Source organism: Lethenteron reissneri, chromosome 44, assembly GCF_015708825.2.
Source record: "Lethenteron reissneri isolate LAM-NWPU_2019-01 chromosome 44, ASM1570882v1, whole genome shotgun sequence".
Taxonomy (NCBI): domain Eukaryota; kingdom Metazoa; phylum Chordata; class Hyperoartia; order Petromyzontiformes; family Petromyzontidae; genus Lethenteron; species Lethenteron reissneri.
This window is the reverse complement of record NC_083822.1, coordinates 6,618,783-6,642,465: the sequence shown is the minus strand read 5'-3', so window position 1 is coordinate 6,642,465 and position 23,683 is coordinate 6,618,783. Positions and strand designations below refer to the sequence as shown.

The 23,683-nt window shown below is 50.2% G+C and overlaps 1 protein-coding gene across 1 annotated transcript; it reads left to right on the top strand.

The window, feature by feature from the left end:
* Positions 1-4,335: 4,335 nt before the first annotated feature.
* On the top strand, positions 4,336-16,184 carry GPER1 (G protein-coupled estrogen receptor 1). The gene is made up of 2 exons (XM_061569954.1): positions 4,336-4,499; positions 13,316-16,184. The coding sequence occupies exon 2, from the start codon at positions 13,328-13,330 to the stop codon at positions 14,864-14,866; it is 1,539 nt and encodes a 512-aa protein (XP_061425938.1). The 5' UTR covers positions 4,336-4,499; positions 13,316-13,327; the 3' UTR covers positions 14,867-16,184.
* Positions 16,185-23,683: the final 7,499 nt, after the last annotated feature.

The window sequence follows — 23,683 nt, the reverse complement described above, 5'->3', positions numbered from 1 at the left end:
TTAATCCCGATCGTGCTATCAGCACCGTGCCATCTCTCGTAGAGTAATGATGGCAACATCCCGCCCTCACTCCGCCCCCCCCCCTGCCCCCCACACCCCGTCGCGGTGACGTGGCCCATGCAGGGGTAGCGCGTTCTCCTCTTGTTGCCGAGGCTCACGGTTTGAACCCAGCGGCCCGCCCTAGTTAATATGGTGGGTGTATTCAACTGTAAAACAAGTATAACCCGTGAAAAACAAAGTTTTTCACTATAAATCCTTTATATGCGTGGCGGCTAGAGTCCTCTCGTCCTCTGGCTTGAGATGGCTGCCACCTATGGGTCAGATGATTGCATTGCACCATTAAGCAATTGGTAATTAAATATAATATTTTTGTCCTAAAAAGTGTAAAATTTTGAGGGAAAAATTTCAAGAACATTAATTGTCACGCACAATGAGTCTGTGTGAAAAATGTCAGCTCGATTGGATCACGGGAAGTGGGTTAAAAAACGACCGAAAGGTTTGCACGGTCGTAAGCAAGCAAGCAAGCACGCAAGCGAACTTAATATAAAGGATTTAAAAACAATGTTGCACGCCATCTAATTCAGAAGGGGCCGTAAAAGTAAAATCCCGTGCTGTCATTCGCAAGGGTAGTCCATTGTGTGCACGGCGTCATTGTCCGAATTTACCATAAAAAAAGTATCCGCAAATGGGTTAAATGGGATTATAAGTAAGAATTAGCGCCCTGCTTTGGAAACATGGGCAGAAACCTCCAAAAAAAGGAACGTGAAACTCGGCGAGGTCTTCCTGGATTAACAAGCACAATACTTCTCAGAATGTCCCACGGAAGTGGATATCAGAATGTCCCACGGAAGTGGATATCACGTGACCTCTGGTTCACATTGTCGTGAGTTAGAACTTTCCGATTTGAGTATTATCTGAGTAATATCACTCTCGTATGCTCTTCATCACCCTACTTGTGAGAGCCATCATCAATTAATTACAATCAAACTGACATTTTAATCCCGAGAGCTGAAATTGTATCCAAATTAAGCGCACAAACCAAATGTAACGTGATGCGTGGAGGGGGAGGGTTCTGATTGATGTAATTGGTGGCCAGACTGATTCCACCGTTGTCATTGCATGTACATGTTTATCGAATGGAACTCAGGAATGAGGGGTTACGCAGCGATTAGCGGATTGCATTACGAACCCGGTTACCCGAGTTAAATTCATTCCTTGCCACAGTTAACACCCGCATCGGGGTCATAGCTGATGCGTGGATAACGATCGCAATTTATATTCAATCAAGTCACGACAACCCGCCTCTCGTGAAAGGCATTAGCCCACTTAGACACGGTGCGGTGAATCCGAACATTATTAGGGCATCGCGTTCGGCAGCGGTGAAGCGAACGTACACACTGAACAAAACACATCACTCAATTGTGGTCAAACAACCTCACCGTGTGATAACGCAAAGAGAAAACAATCAATCAATGATGTTTTCTCGACGAAATTTTTTTTTTATTTTTAAAATGCGTGTTTACTCCATCGGCTTTCCAGACCAATTTAACCCAACAGCATTTATTCTAAGAGGTTTCGATCTTCTGGGTCTCATCAGCAGAGCAAGATTTCCTAAACAAATGTTTCGGGATTACGAAACGGGTTTGGCAAGGCCACTCCGCTTCAATTTCAGGACCAATGTTCAAAGCACAATTCCCCCATAGTTTTATACGGAGCGTTCTTGACAATAACATCTGCGTTACCCAGAAGCATTCGTTTTAGACTGCGAACAAATTGATGCCGAGGCTAACGCGGATTCAAGGAGAAAGCGTTACGTAATCCACCAGTGTGCATGATCTGTATTCCTTATTCACCGTGCCGCTGTGTTCGTTCGCGGGGCGCTTCGGACAAATTTGCCCGCAGTAGTAGTCAATGTTCTGCCTCGGCTGTGCGGAACAAAGGAGACCGCATCAAAGAGAGAGGGAGAGACAGACGGACGCAGATGTGGACGTGTATGCACCGACAGGGGGAGCGGTAGTGCAGTGGTCAGCGCACTGCGCTGTCCTGCGAATCCCGGCGACTCGAGTTTGATTCTCGCTCACGGCCAACACAAGTGACGATTATCTGCACCGGTCCTGGGCCTCTCCTAGGTCGACTCAGCCTTAAATGAGTACCCGGTGTAAATGTGTAAGACATCGGCTCTGGGGAGACAAAGGCGGCCGGGCGTGGTGTTGGCCACCCACCCCTTCGTGTGCCGTCCCCGGCCTTCATGCTCGCTAACAGCACTTTGCCCCGACAGTCTGCCAAAGGCTACACGGGGGATCTTTGTCTTTGCTACGTACATGCACTGCGAGGAATGAGGACGCGGTGCGTTGCGCACTGCGCTTTGATTCGGGGCCACGTCCAACGTCCGAAGCGGTCACGGACAATCCCGGCCCTACCCACGTCACCACCCCGCAGTGATTGATCGACGCTGGGAAGCGTCGTCTCGAATGCAGATTGCCAATCCACTGCTGGACGGTCGTTGGCTTCTTCTCCGCGCGCCGTGCGGTGAGTGCGAGGTTGATTTGACCATTATTGAGACGCGCAGGTGAGTGCGGGTTGGCGAAGTCATAAGAGCAGAGATGTTGGGCGCACAGAAGTAGAGTACAACGATGGCAGCCGAAGCCTGCCGCAGCCAACGCAGGACAAGGCGCAGCCTTGCAATGTCTTAGTCGCGTCACTCTCGCGGGTACTTGGCCTACTCTTCCACGCTGGACAGGCGTGTCACACTCTACCCTACTACCCGGCAAGGGACTTCCCGATAGACTACTCGCGGAGTACCCACGGCTGAATGTCTTACTCGATATAGTTCAAGAATGCCGCTAGACTCATTTGGAGTATCGAATTTATTCCTTCTCAAATGAGCTTTGTGCCGTTTACAGCCAGGAGCTTGTGGTGGAAATTCCACGTTCATATCGTGCGGGCGACAACCACTTCAACTCGGTACTCAATTTATCGACCCTGGATGGATGATGGGCTGAGTCAACCCCACCAAGAAGGTTCTGAACTTGCAGCCTTCAGATTGCCAGCCCCTATAATGTCGTATACAGCACGACATTCCTTTAACCGTATGAATCCATGCACGTGTGTGCAGCCGTACCCCGATTTACGTCGGGGTGGGGGGTGGTGGTACGTTCCTGAAATGTGCGACGACGAATATCGAAACGACGTTAATCAAAGCAATGTACTGGGTAGTAGGTGGTGGCCACGGCTGGATACAGGGAAGGACGGTTGATTCTGTCAGCGACGTAAGTGCGGGCGTAGAGGCGACGCGAATCGGCTCGCGGTGTTAATAATACAGTGACAACGTAATTGCGAAACGACGTGAAATGGGGGAGACGTGAATCTGGGAATCGCCGTACGCAGGAGGGATGGATACATACTGTAACAGGGCGAGCTGGGTGTGACGTTCCGCAATCATACCCGAACACAGCGTGCTGGACTGTTCAGACTCAAATTAAGCACACATGTATGTACCCATTATTTATACCGCTGCATGGTGAGAGAGAGAGAGACTGGGGAGGTGACAGGGGGAGAGGGAGGGGCGGGGGTTAAGAAACTTGGCCTTTGCTTGTGAAAATATTTCACCCGTAAAAAAACTAAATCCCCTTGAGATGCAGCATCTCGTTTGCAAGAGGTTCTTGGGTGTCAATTGTCTCAGAATCAGAATGTGTATTCATGCTGGAGGAATCCGATGAGCTCTTAAGATATCTCTTGTTCACAGATGTCCGTGCGTAGCAAACACGTAATGACACGCGCATACAGACATTTGAAATCTGTAACTCGTACAAGAAGAAAGAAAGAAAAAAACAATTAATCGCATTCGTCAATAACCGCTGCCTTAAAAGGAAAGTATTATAATAGGCGACGTTTCGGGCGATGTGCCTTCTTCATAGCCAACGGGTCACTTCTCAAAACGTCGCTTCTCGTATGCGTCTTTCTTTTAAAGCCACAGTGCTATTGACGAATGTATTGCTTTCGTTGTGTTAATTGGGCTTGCGAACCACTGGAAACGGATCAACAGCAGCAGCCTCATCGCCAGAGAATGTGCCCAAGTAAGCATCGATATCGTGAATATCAAACACTGCCACGCCGGGTGACAGAATTGCCCCTGCGACCTCTGAATTCATTGCGCTCACCATTACCCATTACACCACGGAAGCATCGGAGATAAAAAAAAACCTTTAACCCCCCCCCCCTACCCATCGAACCCCCACCTCGCACTCATCCACCCAGCCCCGCGCTCCCGTGTAGCCCCCCTCCCACGGATTCCCTGTCTCTTCATGCGCAGTAGCAGCAGTGGCAGCAGCAGCAGTGGCAGCAGCAGTATTCGCTGACCATATCGCGTGCGCATAGCCCCCTGTACAGACACCGGCACACAGACACACACACGGGGAGTTGCGCGATTCAACTGTGAATCAACATGATCCTTTAAACAGCTTCGAGTCCCCGTTAGGACAGCGGGTGTTTGGTTCGAGGTAAGATTTTATCTGCGTACACACACACACGCGCGCGCGCGCGCGTGTATTGCCCGTGTTACATTTCTATAATTGCGTTTCACGCAATGTATGTGCATTCGTAAAAGTGTCAGCCCAGTCCTGTCCAGCACGTGTGATGATTTGCTTTGTTAAATGGTATCGAATGGGTTTGATATGCGTGCTACGTATACGAGCAAAACAGGATGGGCGGGAAGTCCTTATACCGGTCTATGTTAGAAGTGTTCGCCGCTCGCAATGTTAAAGGGGTATAGGCATTTCTCGCCCAACCACTCAGTACTCCATCGAGCGTTTTGGTTTCGAGTGTAAATCTATGTCGTATAGGTCGCGGCGTGTAGTTTGATGTTGTACATTGTGCTGTCAATAGTGATGTTGTGTACGTGATGATGATGATGATGATTCACATTAATTATACAATGCAGTGTTTAGAGCAGATGAGTATAGGGAGTGGTGGTGCATTGGTTTGCGCGCTGCGCTCCAAATCCAGCCGTCTCAGCTCCATCTCGGCTACAGCGATACTATCCGTAGGCGAGCGATACGATGGACCGGTTCTGGACCTCCTCTAGCGCCACTTAGCCCTAAATCATGATTCCGATGCGGTGTGCGAACATCAGCATCAGAGTCATTAAAAGATGCTCGCTCACATCACTTGCTCCAAATAGTACGTTTGATCACACGGCCGGAATATTTGCGTGTGCGTGAGCGTTGACTCATCTCAGCCTTGAAAAGAGTACCCGGTGCTGCGTGTGAAAAGCAACATTGGGGATACAAAGGTGACCGGGCGTGGTACTATCTCCACCGCCAATCTCTCGTGCCCCGTGCCGACTTTCATTGGTGCTTTGCTAATAGTATCTGCCCCAACAGCCCTGTGTAGGCTATGCGGGAGTGTGTGTGTATGTGTGGGGGGGGGGGGGGGTTTGTCTTGTGTATGTTAGAGAGAAAGTGTGAGTGTGTGTCTACATTAGCGCTGGGTAGACAAAGCCGGAGGGGGCGCGTTCGTCTTTCTGTGTCTGCCGTGTTATTGAATCCGCCGTGACGTGAAGGGCGGCCCCGTGTGACTTAACCAGCGATGAATGGGTCTCGTCCGTAACGCTGATACAGATTGGCTTTCAATTAACAGTTCATCTATAGAGGTCGAATGCAACTTCACGCGCGAAGGTCACCGCAGCTGCGCAGGCGAGCGAGCAAATACAATTGATTCGACACTGAGAGCAGGCGACGGTTCAGCCGAGGCAATACAACGAAGAGGCATTCCAATACTCTTCGCCCTTGTTACCATTTCATAATCGCGATGCCGTGTGGCGGGTGACGAGCCAATGTTTCCGAAGAACAATTTGTGCTCATTAACGCGTGCGACCGACCTGCTGCCGTGCCACGTGGTTTAGCGTCATCACAGGGCCGTGAACGAAACATACGGAACAACAACTGGGAAATGCAGCGTTACCCGTCGTTCAAACGCACAATCCCAATGACAATGCCTTCAAAAGAAGAATACATATAATAGGTGACGTTTTGAAGCTATGGCCCTGCCCAGCATGAGTATTTGGAGTTTATTCTATTTTGTTATTTGTGTGCTGTGCACCATTGCCAACGCACGAGGATCAACGCGTGCATTGTTTAAGCTGTCGCGCCGGGTTGTGAGTCCAGTGAGGTGACCACTACACCGCGACAACCACCCATCATCCCTCGCTGCATAATTCACTCGCGCTGTTGAACTACTTACCGGATTAATAAATCGTTGGATTGAACAAAGAGTTTCCCTCCCACCTCGTCTTGCGTATAACCCTACGCGGCATATTGCAAATCTCATTTTCGGAAAGCGATAATGAATCTCAATGGGTCTCTCTCGCCTGCCAGAGGGCGGCAATGATTGATCAATTATTCCAAGGCAGAGGGCAGTTCCTTAACAATGCTATGCGGATATTGAATGCAATGTCAGTGTACCCACGCTCGCAGTCGCCCTCGGCCAAAAACATATCATTTACTTTATGTTCAACCCCCCCACGCCCACACCAACCCACACCCGTCTTTTAAATGAACCCATTTGCGTAGTAGTGGCTGTCGAGTGTGCAGGTGGTGCAACTGCGCCAATGCCGATAGGCGTCGGTCCACAAAGAGAAGGGGGCGAGTGGGGGAGGTAATTGGACAGGTGACCCCATATGTAAATACTTGTAGTAGTGCCCATGTCAAGCACACGACGCTATTGAACTTACACAGAGACCCATGGACTTACACAGAGACCCATGGATTTGGACAGAGACCCAAGGACTTACACAGGAACCCATGGATGTGAACAGAGACCCATGGACTTACATAGAGACCCATGGATTTGAACAAAGACCCATGGACTTACACAGAGACCGACAGACTTACACAGAGACCCATGGACTTACACAGAGACCCATGGATTTGGACAGAGACCCAAGGACTTACACAGGAACCCATGGATGTGAACAGAGACCCATGGACTTACATAGAGACCCATGGATTTGAACAAAGACCCATGGACTTACACAGAGACCGACAGACTTACACAGAGACCCATGGACTTACGTATGATGTGCGTGCGTGATGAGTGGTGAGCTTTTCCATGGTCAATTACGCACACACTCGCCTTCACCACCACCCTCCTTCACAGCCGTACACACACTGCTCACCCTTTGATATGACTCTATTCAGCTAAATCTAGAAAGACAAAGATCCAGACTGTTGGGGCAAGTGATGTTAGCGAGCACCACCTATGAAGGCCCGCACGGTACACGAGGGAGGTAAGATACATAGCACCAAACCCGGCCACCTTTGTTTCCCCAATGCTGCGTATTACACGCTGCACCGGATACTCCTTGAAGGCTGTGGCTGAGTCAACACCCACGCACACGTATGCACACAACATGCGAAGATTCGACCGCGTAATCTCGTCGAATATTTGGAGCAAGTGATGTTAGCGAGCGTCTATGTCTGATGATCGAAGCAGCGCTTGAAAGGGAGATTTCGTCAGCACCGCATTACGCCCGGCCACCTTTGTCTCCCCAAGTGCCGATGCTCACACACCGCATCAGCTATTGTAAAGGCTGAGCCTTCTCAGCGAAGTCCAACGACCGGGTCATGGATATCACTCGCCGCTGCTGGTAGTCGTGGCCGCGAATGAAAACTCGACTCGTTTGATTCCGAGTGCAGTGCGTGGATAATTGCGTCACCACTCCTCACGCTCGCTCGTGTTCCGAACTCCGCTCATCTTCAGCTCCGCACTACATTGTCATCTCCCAGTTGCACACTCGCGCTCGCATCTCCCTTCCTGTGCACTCTCCGCCCCTCATCTCCCCTCGCACGCACTCGTCCACATCTCCCTTCCCACGAACTCTGCTCCCCCAGCTCCCCTTCCACGTCAATCTCCCTCCGTCACAACTCACCGATCCCAGATGATTTTTCACAACATCGCTCACAGTTCAGCTGCTCCTCCCCTACACCTCGCCCATCTATCTCCCCGTTCGCTACTCTCTCTCCTCTCTCCTCAGCTCTTCTTCTAACCTGCTCACTCCACACCGTCTCTCTCTCTCTCTTCCTCTCCCCGCAACACACCTCACGCACCGCTCTCCCCCACCACCTTCGTTGGGACATTTCACATTGAACGCGTGGGGTCGAGGGAGTCGCACACGGGCATGTCTTGACGTGTGACACGTCAGGACTTCGTGGTGAGGCACACAGACCTGGTAGATTTACACAAACGAGAATACAGGCGAAATAAATACAATAAATGAAGATGAATCGCAAGCAGCCCAGCATTGCGATTTCTTACAAAATGGGGAGGTCTCTTATCCAGCAGTGGATCAACCACAGGGCTGTACAGTATGTGTGCATGTATGTTGAACTGCTTTGGTGCCGTACGTAGCCAACCGTGCTAACCGAAGATGCACGCACATAGGGCATGGTTACTGTTCTCGCGAACTTTCACTCGCGGATGCCTCCACCCGTGGTGAGGATTCGGTCTGCCAGACGGTAGCTCACAACAATTCACCCACCCACCCACGCACTCACCCCACTCACTCACCCCACTGCAGGTCACGACAATTCACCCACCCACTCACCCACTCACTCACTCACCACACTCACTCACCATTACGCTGATCACCTAAGTTCACCCACGCACTCATCACACTCACTCACCACACTGCAGCTCACAACATTCACCCACCCACTCACGCACTCACCCACTCACTCACCCCACTGCAGGTCACAACAATTCACCCACCCACTCACCCACTAACTCACTCATCACACTCACTCACCACACTGCAGCTCACAACATTCACCCACCCACTCACGCACTCACCCCACTCACTCATCCCACTGTAGGTCACAACATTCACCCACCCACTCACGCACTCCCCCACTCACTGCCCACAATCACTCACCCCACTGCAGGTCAAAACAATTCATCCACTCACTCACTCACCACACTCACTCACCTTAACACAGATCACCACAGTCCACTCACTCACTCACCAAACTCACTCACCACAGTGCAGCTCACAACAATTCACCCACTCACTCACCACACTCATTCACCATAACGCAGATCACCTCAGTTCACCCACTCACTCACCACACTGCAGCTCACAACAATTCACCCACTCACTCACCACACTCACCACACTGCGAGTCACCTCACGTCTCATTCTGCCTCTCCTCTCGCATCGCTCCCACGTTGGAACTCCTTCACGTCATCTCCCCCCCCCCCCCCCCCCAAGCTCGAACCTTGCGAAATTCAACAACCCCATTAACCCTTATATATACCAACATGTAAACACCCTGTTTCCTGCTCGCCGCTTGGCATATCGGCCCTTTGGGCATGCGCTTCACAGCAACCGTCATGTAAGATACAAACCCCCGGGCAGCGCTGGGGCTCGTGTTGGAATTCCCTACTCGAGCAGAAGACTCCCCAAGGCTCCGTTCCCTGGTCTTGTTGACCCAACGGTTCGGAGCAGCAGGACTCTGCAGCCAATGTTGACCGTGGACGTCCTCACATCTGGACTATAAACGCAGAGGGTTTTAGAAGGAATCTACGACGGAAAAATACACACCGCTTCGCCAACTCGCACTGACCGGCGTGGTGAAGTATGGTCTCAAACAACCTCTCCTTGTCGGGCTGTACGCCGTTACGTGTCTTAGGCAGCGAACTGGAGCCTGACGCTTGATGATGACGTGAATAATTATTATATCTTGACTTAAAGCTTTCGTGACTGCAGAGATTCATATTCTTGGGTCTTTCGGTAAAGTCAAGTAATATAGGTTCAAAGAAAATAATAAAAAATACAACTTTTCTACCTACGTGACTTTACCGAAAGAACCAACGAGTATAGATTCCTGCAGTCACGAAAGCTTCAAATCTAGATTAAAATTATAAAAAATAATTGTATTAAAGACCCAATAATATAATAATATAAACGACATCGATTCGTAACGCCCCTCCGCACTGTTCGCTTCTGGCTCTCGTAGAGAGAGACAGAGAGAGGACGACTCAGAGGCGCGGGGGGGGGGGGGGAACAGCAGACGAGTGGCAGCGGGGAGGCAGCAGCAGCAGCCACGCCTTTAAGCCGGCGCTACCCACAATTTCCCGATCTCTGCGGTCCTCTATGTATTCGGGTGTCATCGGCCAAACATTGGAGCGCGCAGAGAACACCCGCGCGTGCGAGGGGGAAACACTCTATCCCATACGGACCGAGCAGGTGGAGCCCGCATTTTTGCTGTACCGCCATCACCGGACGAGCCAGGGAGCCCGGCTCCTCCTCGACGCACGCGGAAATGGAGATTCACCCCATCTGTGTGCGGTCCGCTAACCCTCGCTGCCTCCACAGTGCTGGATTACAGACCACCTGCAGAGCCACCACCGTCACGGTCGTTAAGCTGATGGTCAATATTGCATCAAAGGAAGACCGTGGAAGAGGTTGAGACTAAAGCGTTCGGAGGTCACTACCGACCGAGAGCCATGACAGGAAGGGGTTGAGACTAATTGGGGAGGCATTCTGTTCGGCGGTGGCGACCTACAGGCTCACAGCTGCCAAATAGAATCAATGACGATTGCGTTTCAAGTAGCTGCACTGCCAAACTGTGACCGAGGAAATATCTGGCGAGCATCTCGACCCGTGAATCGTTTCTGCATCGCGAGCATCACATCGCAATTCTTAGAAGCGGAGCGCGGAGGGTCACGTGTCCCCTTCTGAACAACGGCATAGAGTAGCAGTGGTCAGGAAGCGATGGCCGTGTGTGTGGCATTGACTGTGCTCACCTCTTGACCTTAACCCTGATACATCAGAAGATGTGAATATATATATATTACGAGCCAATGAGCGTTGTTACAGTTTTTTTCAACGTTTCCCACAATGGATGGCTGATGTGGTGTGCGAACCCCACTCTCTCTCTCTCTCTTCCCCTTGTCCAAACACGACCTGTTTCCCAATCTGTGGTATTCGCTCATATTCCATCACTCGGGGATTTGCAGATGGCTGAGAGGCATTACGCAGTTTCGTCGGTGTTTCAGGTCAAGTGCCAACCTCTCAAAACGGGCTGCATTCGAACGCATTTGGAGTGGGGAGCGTCTCTTTGTTGCGGACTGATGTTGCATCACTCATTCATGTTTCCACGTTCGGTTCTGGAGTTCTAGGCGGAACGACGGAGGTCCACCCGTTCAATAAATCGATAGGGAGGTGGCCCGGTGGCACAGAGGTCACAGAAAATAGCCTGTACCTTGTGGAAACATAGGTTCGAATCCAGGCAGCCGCCTGTGACTAAACCGTATCATTTATACTCTTTCATTTATACTCTTTGATTTTTTCTGTAAAGTCACGTAGGTAAAAAATTAAAATAAATTAAATCACGACGTTTCGGAGGCAACACAAGCTTCCGTCTTCAGGTGGAACCGTCACAGCAAAATTACTGTATCAAGTATTTTTTTTAATTTTCTCGTGAGTTTATGGTCTCAGCCCCGATCAACAATGACTGCACACACACACACAACACGCACAAAACAACGCAGACAATTAGGCGGTGATATTAGTTTGGCTAAATTCCGCTTAGGAGAATAAACATTGCTTTTGGTGGCAGATCAGATGCAAACGTGCTACTACGCCACTTGCCGTGGGTCTCGCGAGTAAACACGCAGAGTGGGGCCAACGTTAGAAGACGTTCATCAACTTTTGCATGTTTACTGAATCAGAGGTCAACCCTGTGATACCCGCTTCCCGTGGGCCGTTTTCTAACAAGCAGTTGGTTGTTGTTGTTGTTGTTTCGCGCTTGCGAAAGATCTGGCCGGATTCTTCATCCCATGACGGGACACGCATACAGCGTCACGACGCATTAGTGATAGAGAGAGAACACAAACAAAGGGGGAGGGGGGTGGGGGAGGGAATCAGCGCCGATAAATAAACATCGGTGCGCTGTACAGTATTGTTTCCGCTCCGTAAATACAGATCACAGGCGGGAGACAAATGTTGATCTTACTGCTTCGGTATCGTGCGCGTGCGCGTATCCGTGCGTGCGCGCGCGCACGTGCGTTGCTTGTTTGGCATGCCGGGTTCGGTGCTGGTCAACCCACCCGCTCGTGTGCCGCGTCCACTCAACGGCAGTGCTACGGGGACGTCCATAAATGACGTCACGCACCTAGGGGGGGGGGGGTCAGATATTTGTGACAATGTGTGACGAGGGGGGGGGGGGGTGAGAAATGTGACGTCACGTCAAAATGCGCAACTTTAAATAAATATAGACAACACGTTCTACTTAATTAAATATACTTTTTAATAAATGTTTTCTCCTACAACATCAGAATGCAGCGCCACATTAAATACGCACTACAATGACAATAGTTTAAAGCGATTTGAAGCATGTTTTATTTTTTTTGGGGGGGGTCTGACTTTTTGTGACGCCGTGTGACAAGAGGGGGGGGGGTCAAAAATCATCCAAAATCGCGTGATGTCATTTATGGACGGCCCCTACTCGCCAACATCACTTGCCCCGTAAGTCTGTTGGGGCTATAGGCGGGCCTTGCGTCTTTGTGCGTGTCCGTGCGTGTGTCAATATGCCGAGAGGGAAAGCCTGTTGGCACGACCTTATCTCTCGCGTCCTTGTGGGTTTAGCTAAATTCACCCGATTGGGTGCGTCCACGGTTGCTGTGCGCGTGCCGTGCGTGTGATGGTTTCGTTCGTGCAGAGAATCGGGGAGCCTAACGCGTAACCCTGCCGTGTTCCGTGTTGACCTTCGCAGGTGCTCGCTGACAGCGCTTGCCGCGGATCTTTGTCGTTATGTACACGTACGCGTTTGCGTACGTGTACATAACTGTGTGAAACTGACACGAAGCAATAGTACGGTGATATGAATGGTAATAATGAAGATTTAAAGCTTTCGTGACTGCGGGGAATCATATTCTTGGTTCTTTTGGTAAAGTCACGTAGAAGGAAAATAATAAAATAACAAAAATATAAAACAATACAAATTATCACGACGTTTCGATTGCAACACAAGCAATCATCACCAGGTGTGAAATCCACAGCAAAAAAAAATTCAAATAAAATTTCAAATGTTCTTGCTGTGGATTTCACACCTGATGATGATTGCTTGTGTTGCAGTCGAAACGTCGTGAGAATTTTTATTGTTAAATATTTATATTATTTTATTATTTCCCTTCTACGTGACTTTAACGAAAGAACCAAGAATATGGTAATGATGATGATGATGATTATTATCGTCATCATCATCATCAGCATCGTTATCGTCGGACTCCTTTAACCCCTTCCCAATCCCGGCAGGCAGCAGCCGCGATGGCCTCGGCGCTCGTCGAGAGGGGCCCCGTGGACGCGGCGATCCTCTCCTTCGCCTTCAACCTCACTCCCTGCAACTCGAGCGGCCGCGACCTCGGCTCGGCCGCGGTCGGCTTCGGCGTCGCGACGTCCGCCGGCGGAGCACACGGCGGCTCGGGCGAGCGCTGCGTCGCCGGGCGGGGTGACCGCCCGGCCTCGTGCGGGAACCCAGCCGCGGGCGTCGTGGGCGTCGGTGACGACGACGACGACTCGGCCGCCGCCGCTGCCTCGGGCTACCACCACGACCCCCTCCACGCCGCCAGCCTGGCCCTCTCGTGCCTCTACGCGGTGTTTCTATTCCCGGTGGGCGTCGTGGGCAACTCGCTCATCATGGCCGTGAACGTGCGCGCACGCGAGCGCGGCCGCCTGCGCCGCAAGCTCAGCGTGCCCGACCTCTACTTCGTGAACCTGGCCGCCGCCGACCTCATCCTGGTGCTCGGCTCGCCCATCGAGGTGTTCAACGTGCACACGGGCTACTACGACGCGCCGCTGCTGTGCGCCGGCGTCGCGCTGTGCCTGCAGGTGAGCCTCTACAGCAGCGTCTTCTTCCTCACCTGGATGAGCGTCGACAGGTGCGTGGCGCTCTCGGCGTGCGGGGGCCGCGCGGGACGCGCCCCGATGCGCCGCTCGCAGACGGCGCGCGTGGCGTGCGCGCTCATCTGGGTCGCGTCGGTGCTCGCCACCTTCCTGCCGCTCGCCGCGTCGCAGCTGCGATGGCGTCAGGACAGCGACGCCAACGACAGCGGCGGCAGCAGCGGCGGCGGCAACGACAGCGCCGCCAGCGGCAGCAGCGAGCCGAGGTTCTGCTTCGCCGAGAGTTCCGCGTCGCGCTGGCTCGAGGTGACCCTCGGCTTCGCGGTGCCCTTCGCGATCATGGCCGCGTGCTACGCGCTCATCGCTCGCGCCCTGCGCGGCGCACGCGACCCGATCCTGCAGGGCGGGCGCCCCTCGCTGCCACGCAGGAGGCACCGCAAGGCGCTGCGCATGATCGTCGCCGTCGTGGTGGTCTTCTTCGTGTGCTGGCTGCCCGAGAACGCCGTGGTGTTCGTGTCGCTCCTGGACGAGACGGGAGTGACGGCCACGGGTCGCGACCCGCGGTACGCGCGCTACTACCCGCTGCTGCGGCACGCCGTCAACCTCATGGCCTTCTCCAACAGTTGTCTCAACCCCGTGGTGTACGGCTTCCTCGGGGAGACCTTCCGACACAAGTTGCGCGAGAGGAAGAAGCTGCTCGTGGACACGTGCTCGTCCAAGAGGAGGAGGATGGGCGCAGGAGGAAGAGGAGGAGGTGGTGGGGGACACCTCGTCGGTCACATCTCGCGCTCGGAGCGGCAACTGTACACTGTGCAGGCGCGTCAAGACCAGCTGGGTCACCAGCAGCAGCATCATCAGCAGCTGAAACTCCAGCAATGTCTCGTAGCTCCATCGGAGATCCTGGGAGCACCCTCCGTCATCGCGATTCCGTTGCGAATCGGTGCCATGGATGTCGATAAAGGATGAGCGTCCCTCGAGAGGAGATGGCCAATGTCAACTGCGCTCGGATGCGCCACTTGCAATCGAAGCGTCACCATCATCTGCGGCAATGACAGCGATGAGCGGCGTCTATCCGGGCTTGACAGATGCTGCTGCTGCTACAAGCTACTGCTGTTGGGCTGTCCTCGAGAGACGAAAGTGAACTGGTCGTCTCAAAATAAAGAGGGCTTCTAATGCTGGCATTTCTTTCCTGAAGGAGGCCAGTCGGCCAAAACGCTGAAATCTTCATTAATGCCGAGTGACAGTATTAGACGCCAGCTATTATTTTGATTTCGGCTGTTACCTACTTTACGAGTTCATTAGAGTGGCAATTTGATAATGTACTCAAAAGACACGCCGACACAATCGCTTGAAGCGTATGAAAAACAATTATCTCGCGGATTGAATTTGTTAATTTATTCATTAATTCATTGATTCGCACGCGCGTAATGTCATGCTTTATCTTACCACGTGGGATGTTGTGCTCGGCCTATATGGCGATTCAGAAATCTCTATACACTGTCATCACCGATTACCTACCACCACCCACCTCGTCAATGCATCGTTCCTATATTACGATCTTTATACAGCATGAGCACAACTCCTGTTTGTGTCCGCACATATGAATAACGTCAACGTATAGTCCATTGGTCTCGTAGATTTCCAGACCAGTGCTTATTTATATGGCAGCATTTGTATAAGTAAACGGACGGTTTCGACATGTTGGGTTTCATCAGCAGTCAGTCGTGTTCATCAGGCACTGCTGTAACCAGGGCTGTAACAATTCAATGAATTGTCATGGTTCGGGCGGTGATTCGACTTTAGAATCAATAAGTGTGTTGTTTAACAACACAACATTGCGGTGGATTGTAGTAACGCCTCTACTGGTTTGCGTACTAACTGCATACAACATATACGAATATAAAATACTCTACTGTAATCAATTTGCACGTGTGGAATTTGATGGATTTATATTCAGCTTAAGAATATGGTTTCATCAATGTATGCTTACATCCTTATTCTTTCCCGCAAACAATAATAACGGCAATATTCTACACAGGAGAGCATCAATCAGGCTAAACACCCTTTTTTTCTTCTTGCAAGAGTGTCGCTGCTGCATTGGGCTGTTTGGCCCATTCCATTAGTAACGAGAGCGTGGCATCGTGTGGGAGGAAACTGGAGCACGGGGAGAAACCCCACTGCGCTTAAAGATCACGGGGTGACACGAATCACCAACTATCGCCTGTCCATCTCCCAGGCTAACGCCTACAACAGCTTGGAAATATTCTTAGGTTTTTTCGGTAAAGTCACGTGGGTAAAAATTTTAAAATTAATAAAAGTAAAATAAAAAATAAAATAAAAATCACGTTTCGGAGGCAACACAAGCATCCATCTTCAGATGGAACCGTCACAGCACGATAGCTGTTAAGATGAGGCTGACACGCACCTTTACATCAGCCTCACCTTAACAACTCTTTTCAACCAGTCTACACAACAAAGGCTCATTCCTAACAGCGTGCTTCAGCCGCACCGAACCTCAATAATAATATACAGGGCCTATCTTGGCTCCTCCCACCCTCAACCAGTATATATACAAGGACTGTTTCTTGGAATTTCGCTCACTTGATACAACTATCGTGCTGTGACGGTTCCACCTGAAGACGGAGGCTTGTGTTGCCTCCGAAACGTCGTGATTTTTATTTTATTTTTATTTTACTTTTATTAATTTTAATTTTTTTACCTACGTGACTTTACCGAAAAAACCCTAAGAATATGAATCCTTGCAGTCACGAAAGCTTCAAATCTAGAAACAGCTGGCAAGCCCTGGTGGTTCAACTCATGCGAGAACTATTACCAGGCTCACTAACTCCTGCTTAACCTGGTCGACAGCCGACGAGTTCGTGTTGATTGTGGCTGAATTGATCACAGTCAATATCAATAACCATTGCTGGTCACTTAAATCCGACATCTTATCTATGCGACGAACACGTGCAAGGCTGATATGAGTTTAAAATCCCCAAATAATTAAAACTTCCGTCGCTGTCAATAATGGTGGTTTGGAGGGGTTACGCCATCGCATCGAATTTGGTGATGACGATGGTCTGTGTGTGTGCCTGTGTGTGTGTGCCTGTGTGTGTGTGTGTGTGCCTGTGTGTGTGTGCCTGTGTGTGTGTGTCTGTGTGTGTGTCTGTGTGTGTGTCTGTGTGTGTGTGTGCCTGTGTGTGTGCCTGTGTGTGTGCCTGTGTGTCTGTGTGTGTGCGCCTGTGTGTGTGTGCTTGTGTGTGTGTGCCTGTGTGTGTGCCTGTGTGTGTGCGTGTGTGTGTCTGCCTGTGTGTGTGCCTGTGTGTGTGCCTGTGTGTGTGTGTGCCTGTGTGTGTGCCTGTGTGTGTGCCTGTGTGTGTGTGCCTGTGTGTGCCTGTGTGTGTGTGCCTGTGCGTGTGTGTGTCTGTGTGTGTTTGTGTCTGTGTGTGTGTCTGTGTGTGTGTGTGCGCGTGTGTGTGTGTGCCTGCGTGTGTGTGTGGGAGCGGGAGTGTAGCGGTTAGCGCGCTGCGCTATGAACCAGGCGACCCGGGTTCGATTCCCACTCACGGCCAACACCAGTGACAATTATCTGAACCGGTCCTGGGCCTCCCCTAGGTCGACTCAGGCTCAAACTAGTACCTGGTGTAGTGTGTAAACATCGCCACTAGGGAGAGAAAGGCTGCCGGGCGTGGTGCTGGCCACCCACCCCCTCTTGTACCGTTCCGGCCTTCATAGGTCCTCGTGAACAGCACTTGCCCCTACAGTCTATTAAGGCTATACGGGGGATCTTTGTGGTGGCGCACGCCTGTTATCCAGTGGCCAGGCATTGGCAGTACGGCAAGTGCGTTCGTGAACCCGTTTGACTCTCAGCCATGAGTCAGCCACGGTGGCGAGATGTTAACTACCTTGTCTGGTATGCAGGAGGTCGTAGGTTCGACCCTGACGCCTGTATATTTGGATTTTGGATGTTTTCCCCGTGGTCGTGTGGATTTTTCACCGGGGTCCTCTGGGTTTCCCTCCACATTTGGAAACACGCGTTTGGAGTATTTGGCTGCTGCTATAAATGGCCACGTGATAAGCCACTTGGTTGAGATATCATTTGTGACCAGGTCGCTTCTGAAAAATATCTATATAGCTCGGTGGGCCTGAGCTGGTAAAATAAAAATAAAAATAAAAATTTAGTTTTATATAGCTTAGTTTGTGCGATATACCATCGTATGTGTTATGGAATAATCTCCAGGTGCCCTGATTTCCCCAAAGGCGCATATAAAACGCTCCGAAATTTAAAACAAACAAGTAAATAATGAATTGCCCATACTTCCCAATGCAGCAAGATGTAAAGGTGCAGCCACTGCAATTTGCTTCGTCACGCCACTGCTGGCGAAGTATACGCCTCGACTGGAGGTAATTCCATGGAGCCCCTCTCGAGGGTGCTTGGCCTACTCTTCCACACTGGAGGGACATCTCGGAAGAAGGTATGTGTACCCACACTTTACCCCACCGCACGCGACTTGCCAATCGACTTACCGCGTTGTGCCCATTTGTACTGCGAATCAGACTGAGTCGGTGGGGGGTGGGGGGGGATTCAAGAAACTCGCTTCAACTGCCGCGCAGCGAGAGAAAATCGAAGTCCAGTTCGCTCACCATCGCAACTACGCCGGCATCCCCATACGCAGTACCCTCCGGCAGCAAATGAGCATCGATATTCAACGAGACTCATTTGCATAAAAAAATTCATTGCACGATTTATATTATAATTGTTGTTATTATTATTATTCACTGTGAGTCGTCACCAGGACCGGAGGAATGGAAGCAACTGCCCTTGATGTTGTAATCGTTGTTGTATTATGTAAAATAAATATAACGGACTGGCTTGGCAGTGATGCACAGGCGGAGATGATTTAAAAAAAAAACTGCACATTTGTCATCAGCACCGCCTTATAACAGAGATATGCATAACGATGGCGTGATGTTGTTGGCAGTGACCGTTATTCAGAGCGGAGAGAGTGTGCAGACATTGGCTCACTCGTGCCAATCAATCGGTCAGCTCTCTCTCTCTGCTCGACAGAAGGGCAATTGCTCAAACTCTCACGATCCTCCAACGTCCGCCTTTCAACGCTGTACCAATGGTCTCTCTCCAAATACTAAATAAAAATGGTTTACATGCTATATGCACCCGATGATTGGTGAACAATAACTCCAAGTAATACACAGGGTGCTGAATAACATTAGGGATAGAGATCGTTTGTGTGTGTGTGTATGGACGGTAGTGTAGCAGGTAGCGTGCTGCGCTACTCGAGTTCGATTCCCGCTTACGGCCACCAACACCATTGGTGATTATCTGAACTGGTTCTGGGCCTCCCCTAGGTACGACTCAACCGTAAATTAGTAACTGGTGCGGTGTGAAAACATCAGCATTGCGGATACAAAGGTGTCAACGCATAGTTCTGGCTACAACACCCCCTCGTGCGCTGTTCCGACCTTAATAGGTGCTCGCTAACAGCACTTGCCCCAACAGCCTGTTCAAGGTCATAAGGGGGATCTCTGTCTGTCTACGCGTGCCAGCGGTCTCGGGTTGAACCATTGCACCCTACGTCACGCAGGGTAGTCAGCAAACACCAAGCGTGTTTAGGGACCTCATTTGAATTTCATCATCAGACACATTGAATCCACTGCTGGATGAAAGCCTCCCCCGTGCTGTCACGATTCTCTTACGATTCCGCGATGTAACAATCCCCGATACGCGAGCTGATTGCATCGCTCCATCTTCCTCGGTGGATGTCATCTCGGACGCGTTCCATTCCCTGGCTGCCGTTCCGTCATTATCCTTGACCAATCAGCCATCGTCCCTTCTCGCCTTGACCGTGTCCTGCCTACAAGTCTGAATCGTCAGTCTTCTGCGTACGTTCTCTGATCTGCGTGTTCCCCTTTGCTCATCAGAGTTGACTTTGAAGCCACACTTCTCTGCGCAATTCTTCACGTTTTTTTGTTCCATTTGTATTGTTTGTTTAGCGAGCATGCTCCTTCTGAACCACGTCTCAGCAGGCACCATGACATGCCTTATAGTTTTATTGGACAATTTTGTCAAGGCGCATGGGAATTGTTACTTTTGTTGACGATCAAGTTCAGTTGATAATTGGTTCTTTACCCTTCTATCTGGCAACAAAACTGACACCTTTTTACAAGGAGTCATGTTTGCATAGACCGCAATACCTGCAGTCATAAATACAAACAAAAGACATAACTCTGATAATGTGCACTGTCCTTGAAGTTGATTGGTCCACACCCGAGACAGCTTTCCTTCGAGCCTAGTCTCACATGGGTTGGACCAGAAGACGCCAAAAGGCGCACAACTCAAAGACAATGCACCATAAGAGTATGAGAGCTCGGGGCAAACATCTACACTATGGGGACCTCATTTGCCAGTAAATGCGGTCCCCATAGTGTAGATGTTTGCCCCGAGCTCTCATACTCTGATGGTGCATTGTCTTTGAGTTGTGCGCCTTTTGGCGTCTTCTGGGCCAACCCATGTGAGACTAGGCTCGAAGGAAAGCTGTCTCGGGTGTGGACCAATCAACTTCAAGGACAGTGCACATTATCAGAGTTATGTCTTTTGTTTGTATTATGACTGCAGGTATTGCGGTCTATGCAAACATGACTCCTTGTAAAAAGGTGTCAGTTTTGTTGCCAGATAGAAGGGTAAAGAACCAATTATCATATTTTTACTGGCAAATGAGGTCCCCATAGTGTAGATCAAGTTCAGCTTTCCAAAAGCGCCGCTGTGAGTTTGAAAGGAGGCATCTTTGTTGTGACCTCGGAGTGACAGCACCAGGGTGGGTCGCGCCGACTCCTGTTCGGGAATCGCAGGCGCGCGCAAAGGTGCGAGTTCAACGCTGCGAGACGCAACTCAAAAGCAAAATAAATAAAATAGTTGTGGAAAATGTATGACTCAAAAAAAAGCACCCAACGCGAAATACAAACTATTGCCCTTTGAATGTTTGGGATCCATACACATTTGAAGCACGGCGTGACGTGCTTGACATTCGCTGGAAGATTATTTATTTTATTTAACCAAAAAGATAATCTCCAATTCGACTTCATAAATCGCAGCTCCACTGACACGCGGGTAAATTAGTCATCGAGCGCGAGAAGACACGAATAGGGCACAGGCGAAGCGGGAGGTAGGAAAGTTCGACAGATGAGTTAACATCAAGCAACGTTCTACACAAATAGGGCCCCCCCCCCCCCCTACGCCGAATGTCTCATTCGCCAGTACCAACTGTAACATCAAGGCTCGTTATTTTTGTTTGTTTGTTTGTTTAAACCTTAACGCAAAAAACAACGCAACGTGAGATACGTTCGCATTTAGCTTCAAATGATATATATATATATACACACAGCGTTGTGTTTATACGCGTGTGCAGGCAGTGCAACTGCACGAAAGCATCGGCCACATGGACACAAGCACCGCGCTGTGAAGAGGAGGGAATTTGACGGGGGGGGGACCTCCAATTGATTCCTTGGACCCAGGCCCCCGTGACGACCATGCTCGACCACTGGCTGTGTAAATCCAAATTCCAATGTATTGCTAGTCTTCTTTAGAAAAACAAAAAGGTGATTTAAATAACGTAAAATTGTATTGGAAATATCAATCATTAGAAACCACTGAAATGTTGACATATCAGGTGGTAGCACATCATGGATGGCACCTTTTTGCCAGTATCAAAGTATGAACAATAAAAAACAGTTGTTACAATTTATGGCAAAAAAACAGGTGTTAAGATGTTCTAATGCCAAATAGATCAATCTTGCAAGGAAATCAGTCTGCATTAACCACACTTATTTGTACACTTTCAAAGACAATGCATATATTATCAGAGTGTTTGTTTGCATGTTCGCCACAAATACGTGTGATTATTGGAGACGTATTCCTTGCAAAAGGTATCTTTTTGGTGTTTGAACACCTTCACACCTGCATTATTTCCAGAAAGGATAAAAACTATTCTTATTTTTCAGGCGATAGCAATTTGTCCTACAGCCTACAAACTAAAATGCACAATGGTCGCTGCTGCATGGGTGATGTCACCAGGCAAACTTGTTTTTACGTGTTGTTGTCATTTCATAATTTGTATTCAAACTCTGCTCTCTTAGTGTCGGGTCAATAACCATTCTGAATCCTCGCAGGTCATGGCCCAGTGTGTGCGGGAATTGCTCGCGGAAGGGAACATCACAGAGCTACTTCTGAGATCCCTTAAAAGTGGAGAGAATTGTTCGCCGCATGGCAGTCAACCCAATGCTCTGTTGTGTAATTCCCAGAGCAGGAATTTAGCCAATATCAGTCGCACGCCAAATAATATGCTGCTGTTTTTTGTTCAGTCACCAGAGACCGAACTGAGCCCGTCAGCTCACTGCAACTTGAGAACGCGGTTTAATTGCTGGCAGCTGAAACCTAGACACAAACCAGAACATCTCAGCGGTGCACTCGCAATGCCCTCACCTACGAGTCCCCTGACCGACCCTCCTCCTAATAAGAGCGCCTTCAAAACATTACTGCGCGAGGTCACAGACCGTCGGTCACATGGCGTGACGATGATGATTTTAGATTATGACGATGATGATGATGATGGAATGTTTCCTTTACCTCTGTGTGCCCTGCCTAATTAGGGGCAGCGTGTCTGTGTGCGCTGTGTGCGTGAGATGGGATCGTGTGTGAGCGTAGAACGCTTCTCGCACTAAACTCGCCGGCGTATTTAATTAACGAAGCATGGCCTTCACGTTAATGAAACTGCCTGCCATTCGCAGCGCCGCGTTTATGCGCGCACACTGAAAGCGGGCAGTAAATACCCGCGTGTGTGTGTACATACATATATAAACATTATAGTGTGTGAAACCTATGCCCGATTTCCCGATGGTCCAATTTAACGGGTGTTGCCGCTTGATGCCCGGTCTGCACTTGAGTGATGGACGGTTGATGTTTAACGAGACTGGGATCTCAAAGAGAGTGGCGTGCAGTGACAAGTGTGGGGAGAGGGTTGGGAAACTGCCCCCCTTGAAACCCCTAAAATGAATGCTTAAATGTACGTTCGTCAGAGAAAATAAATACGATGCATATTTTTTTTTGTTAACGTAAGATGCCACCTTCCCCTCACTTGGAGTTTTTGTTTTAGCTCTAACCCTGGGGAGTGGTGGGGTTGCAGGGTCAGTTACATTTGAGGGGCGTTGATTTGAAGTGGGAGTGGGGAGTGAAGCGGTGGTGTAGTGGTTAGCGCCAACATCGGTAACGAATATCTGAAACCGCTCCGGGAATTAATTGATTTAGTTGCATCGTCAGGTGGAGGAGGGTGTACGGCACAACATTGGCGTTGCGCTCACGTAGCGATCTGACCTAAAAGTCAATTGTAAATCCATAAAAATAACAATAAAACATTACACGTACCCACGTACCCCCCCTCCCACCACCTCTTCACCCACCTCGCCGGATCCACCACTGTTTCCGTACAAGTGTAGTGACGTTGAATGAGTCACTGGAGCGCGTGGCGCTGGGAGATTGGTAACCAATGGGATTTGGGGTAGCAGTCCATTCTACATGTTGGACCCGTGGGCCAAGCCCGGAGCCTTCTGGGGGATCCAGAGGGGTGCGTGGCCGAGGGCGGAGCCTGGTCACGCTGGGGAGAATAAAAGGCGAGCTCCGACTCACTCGGGGCTGCTGGCAATGGGAATGGAACTCGTCATGCTGCTGTCGGTGTGGTCTTTGCCTCTTCAAGCTGTGGGTCTGGCATTATG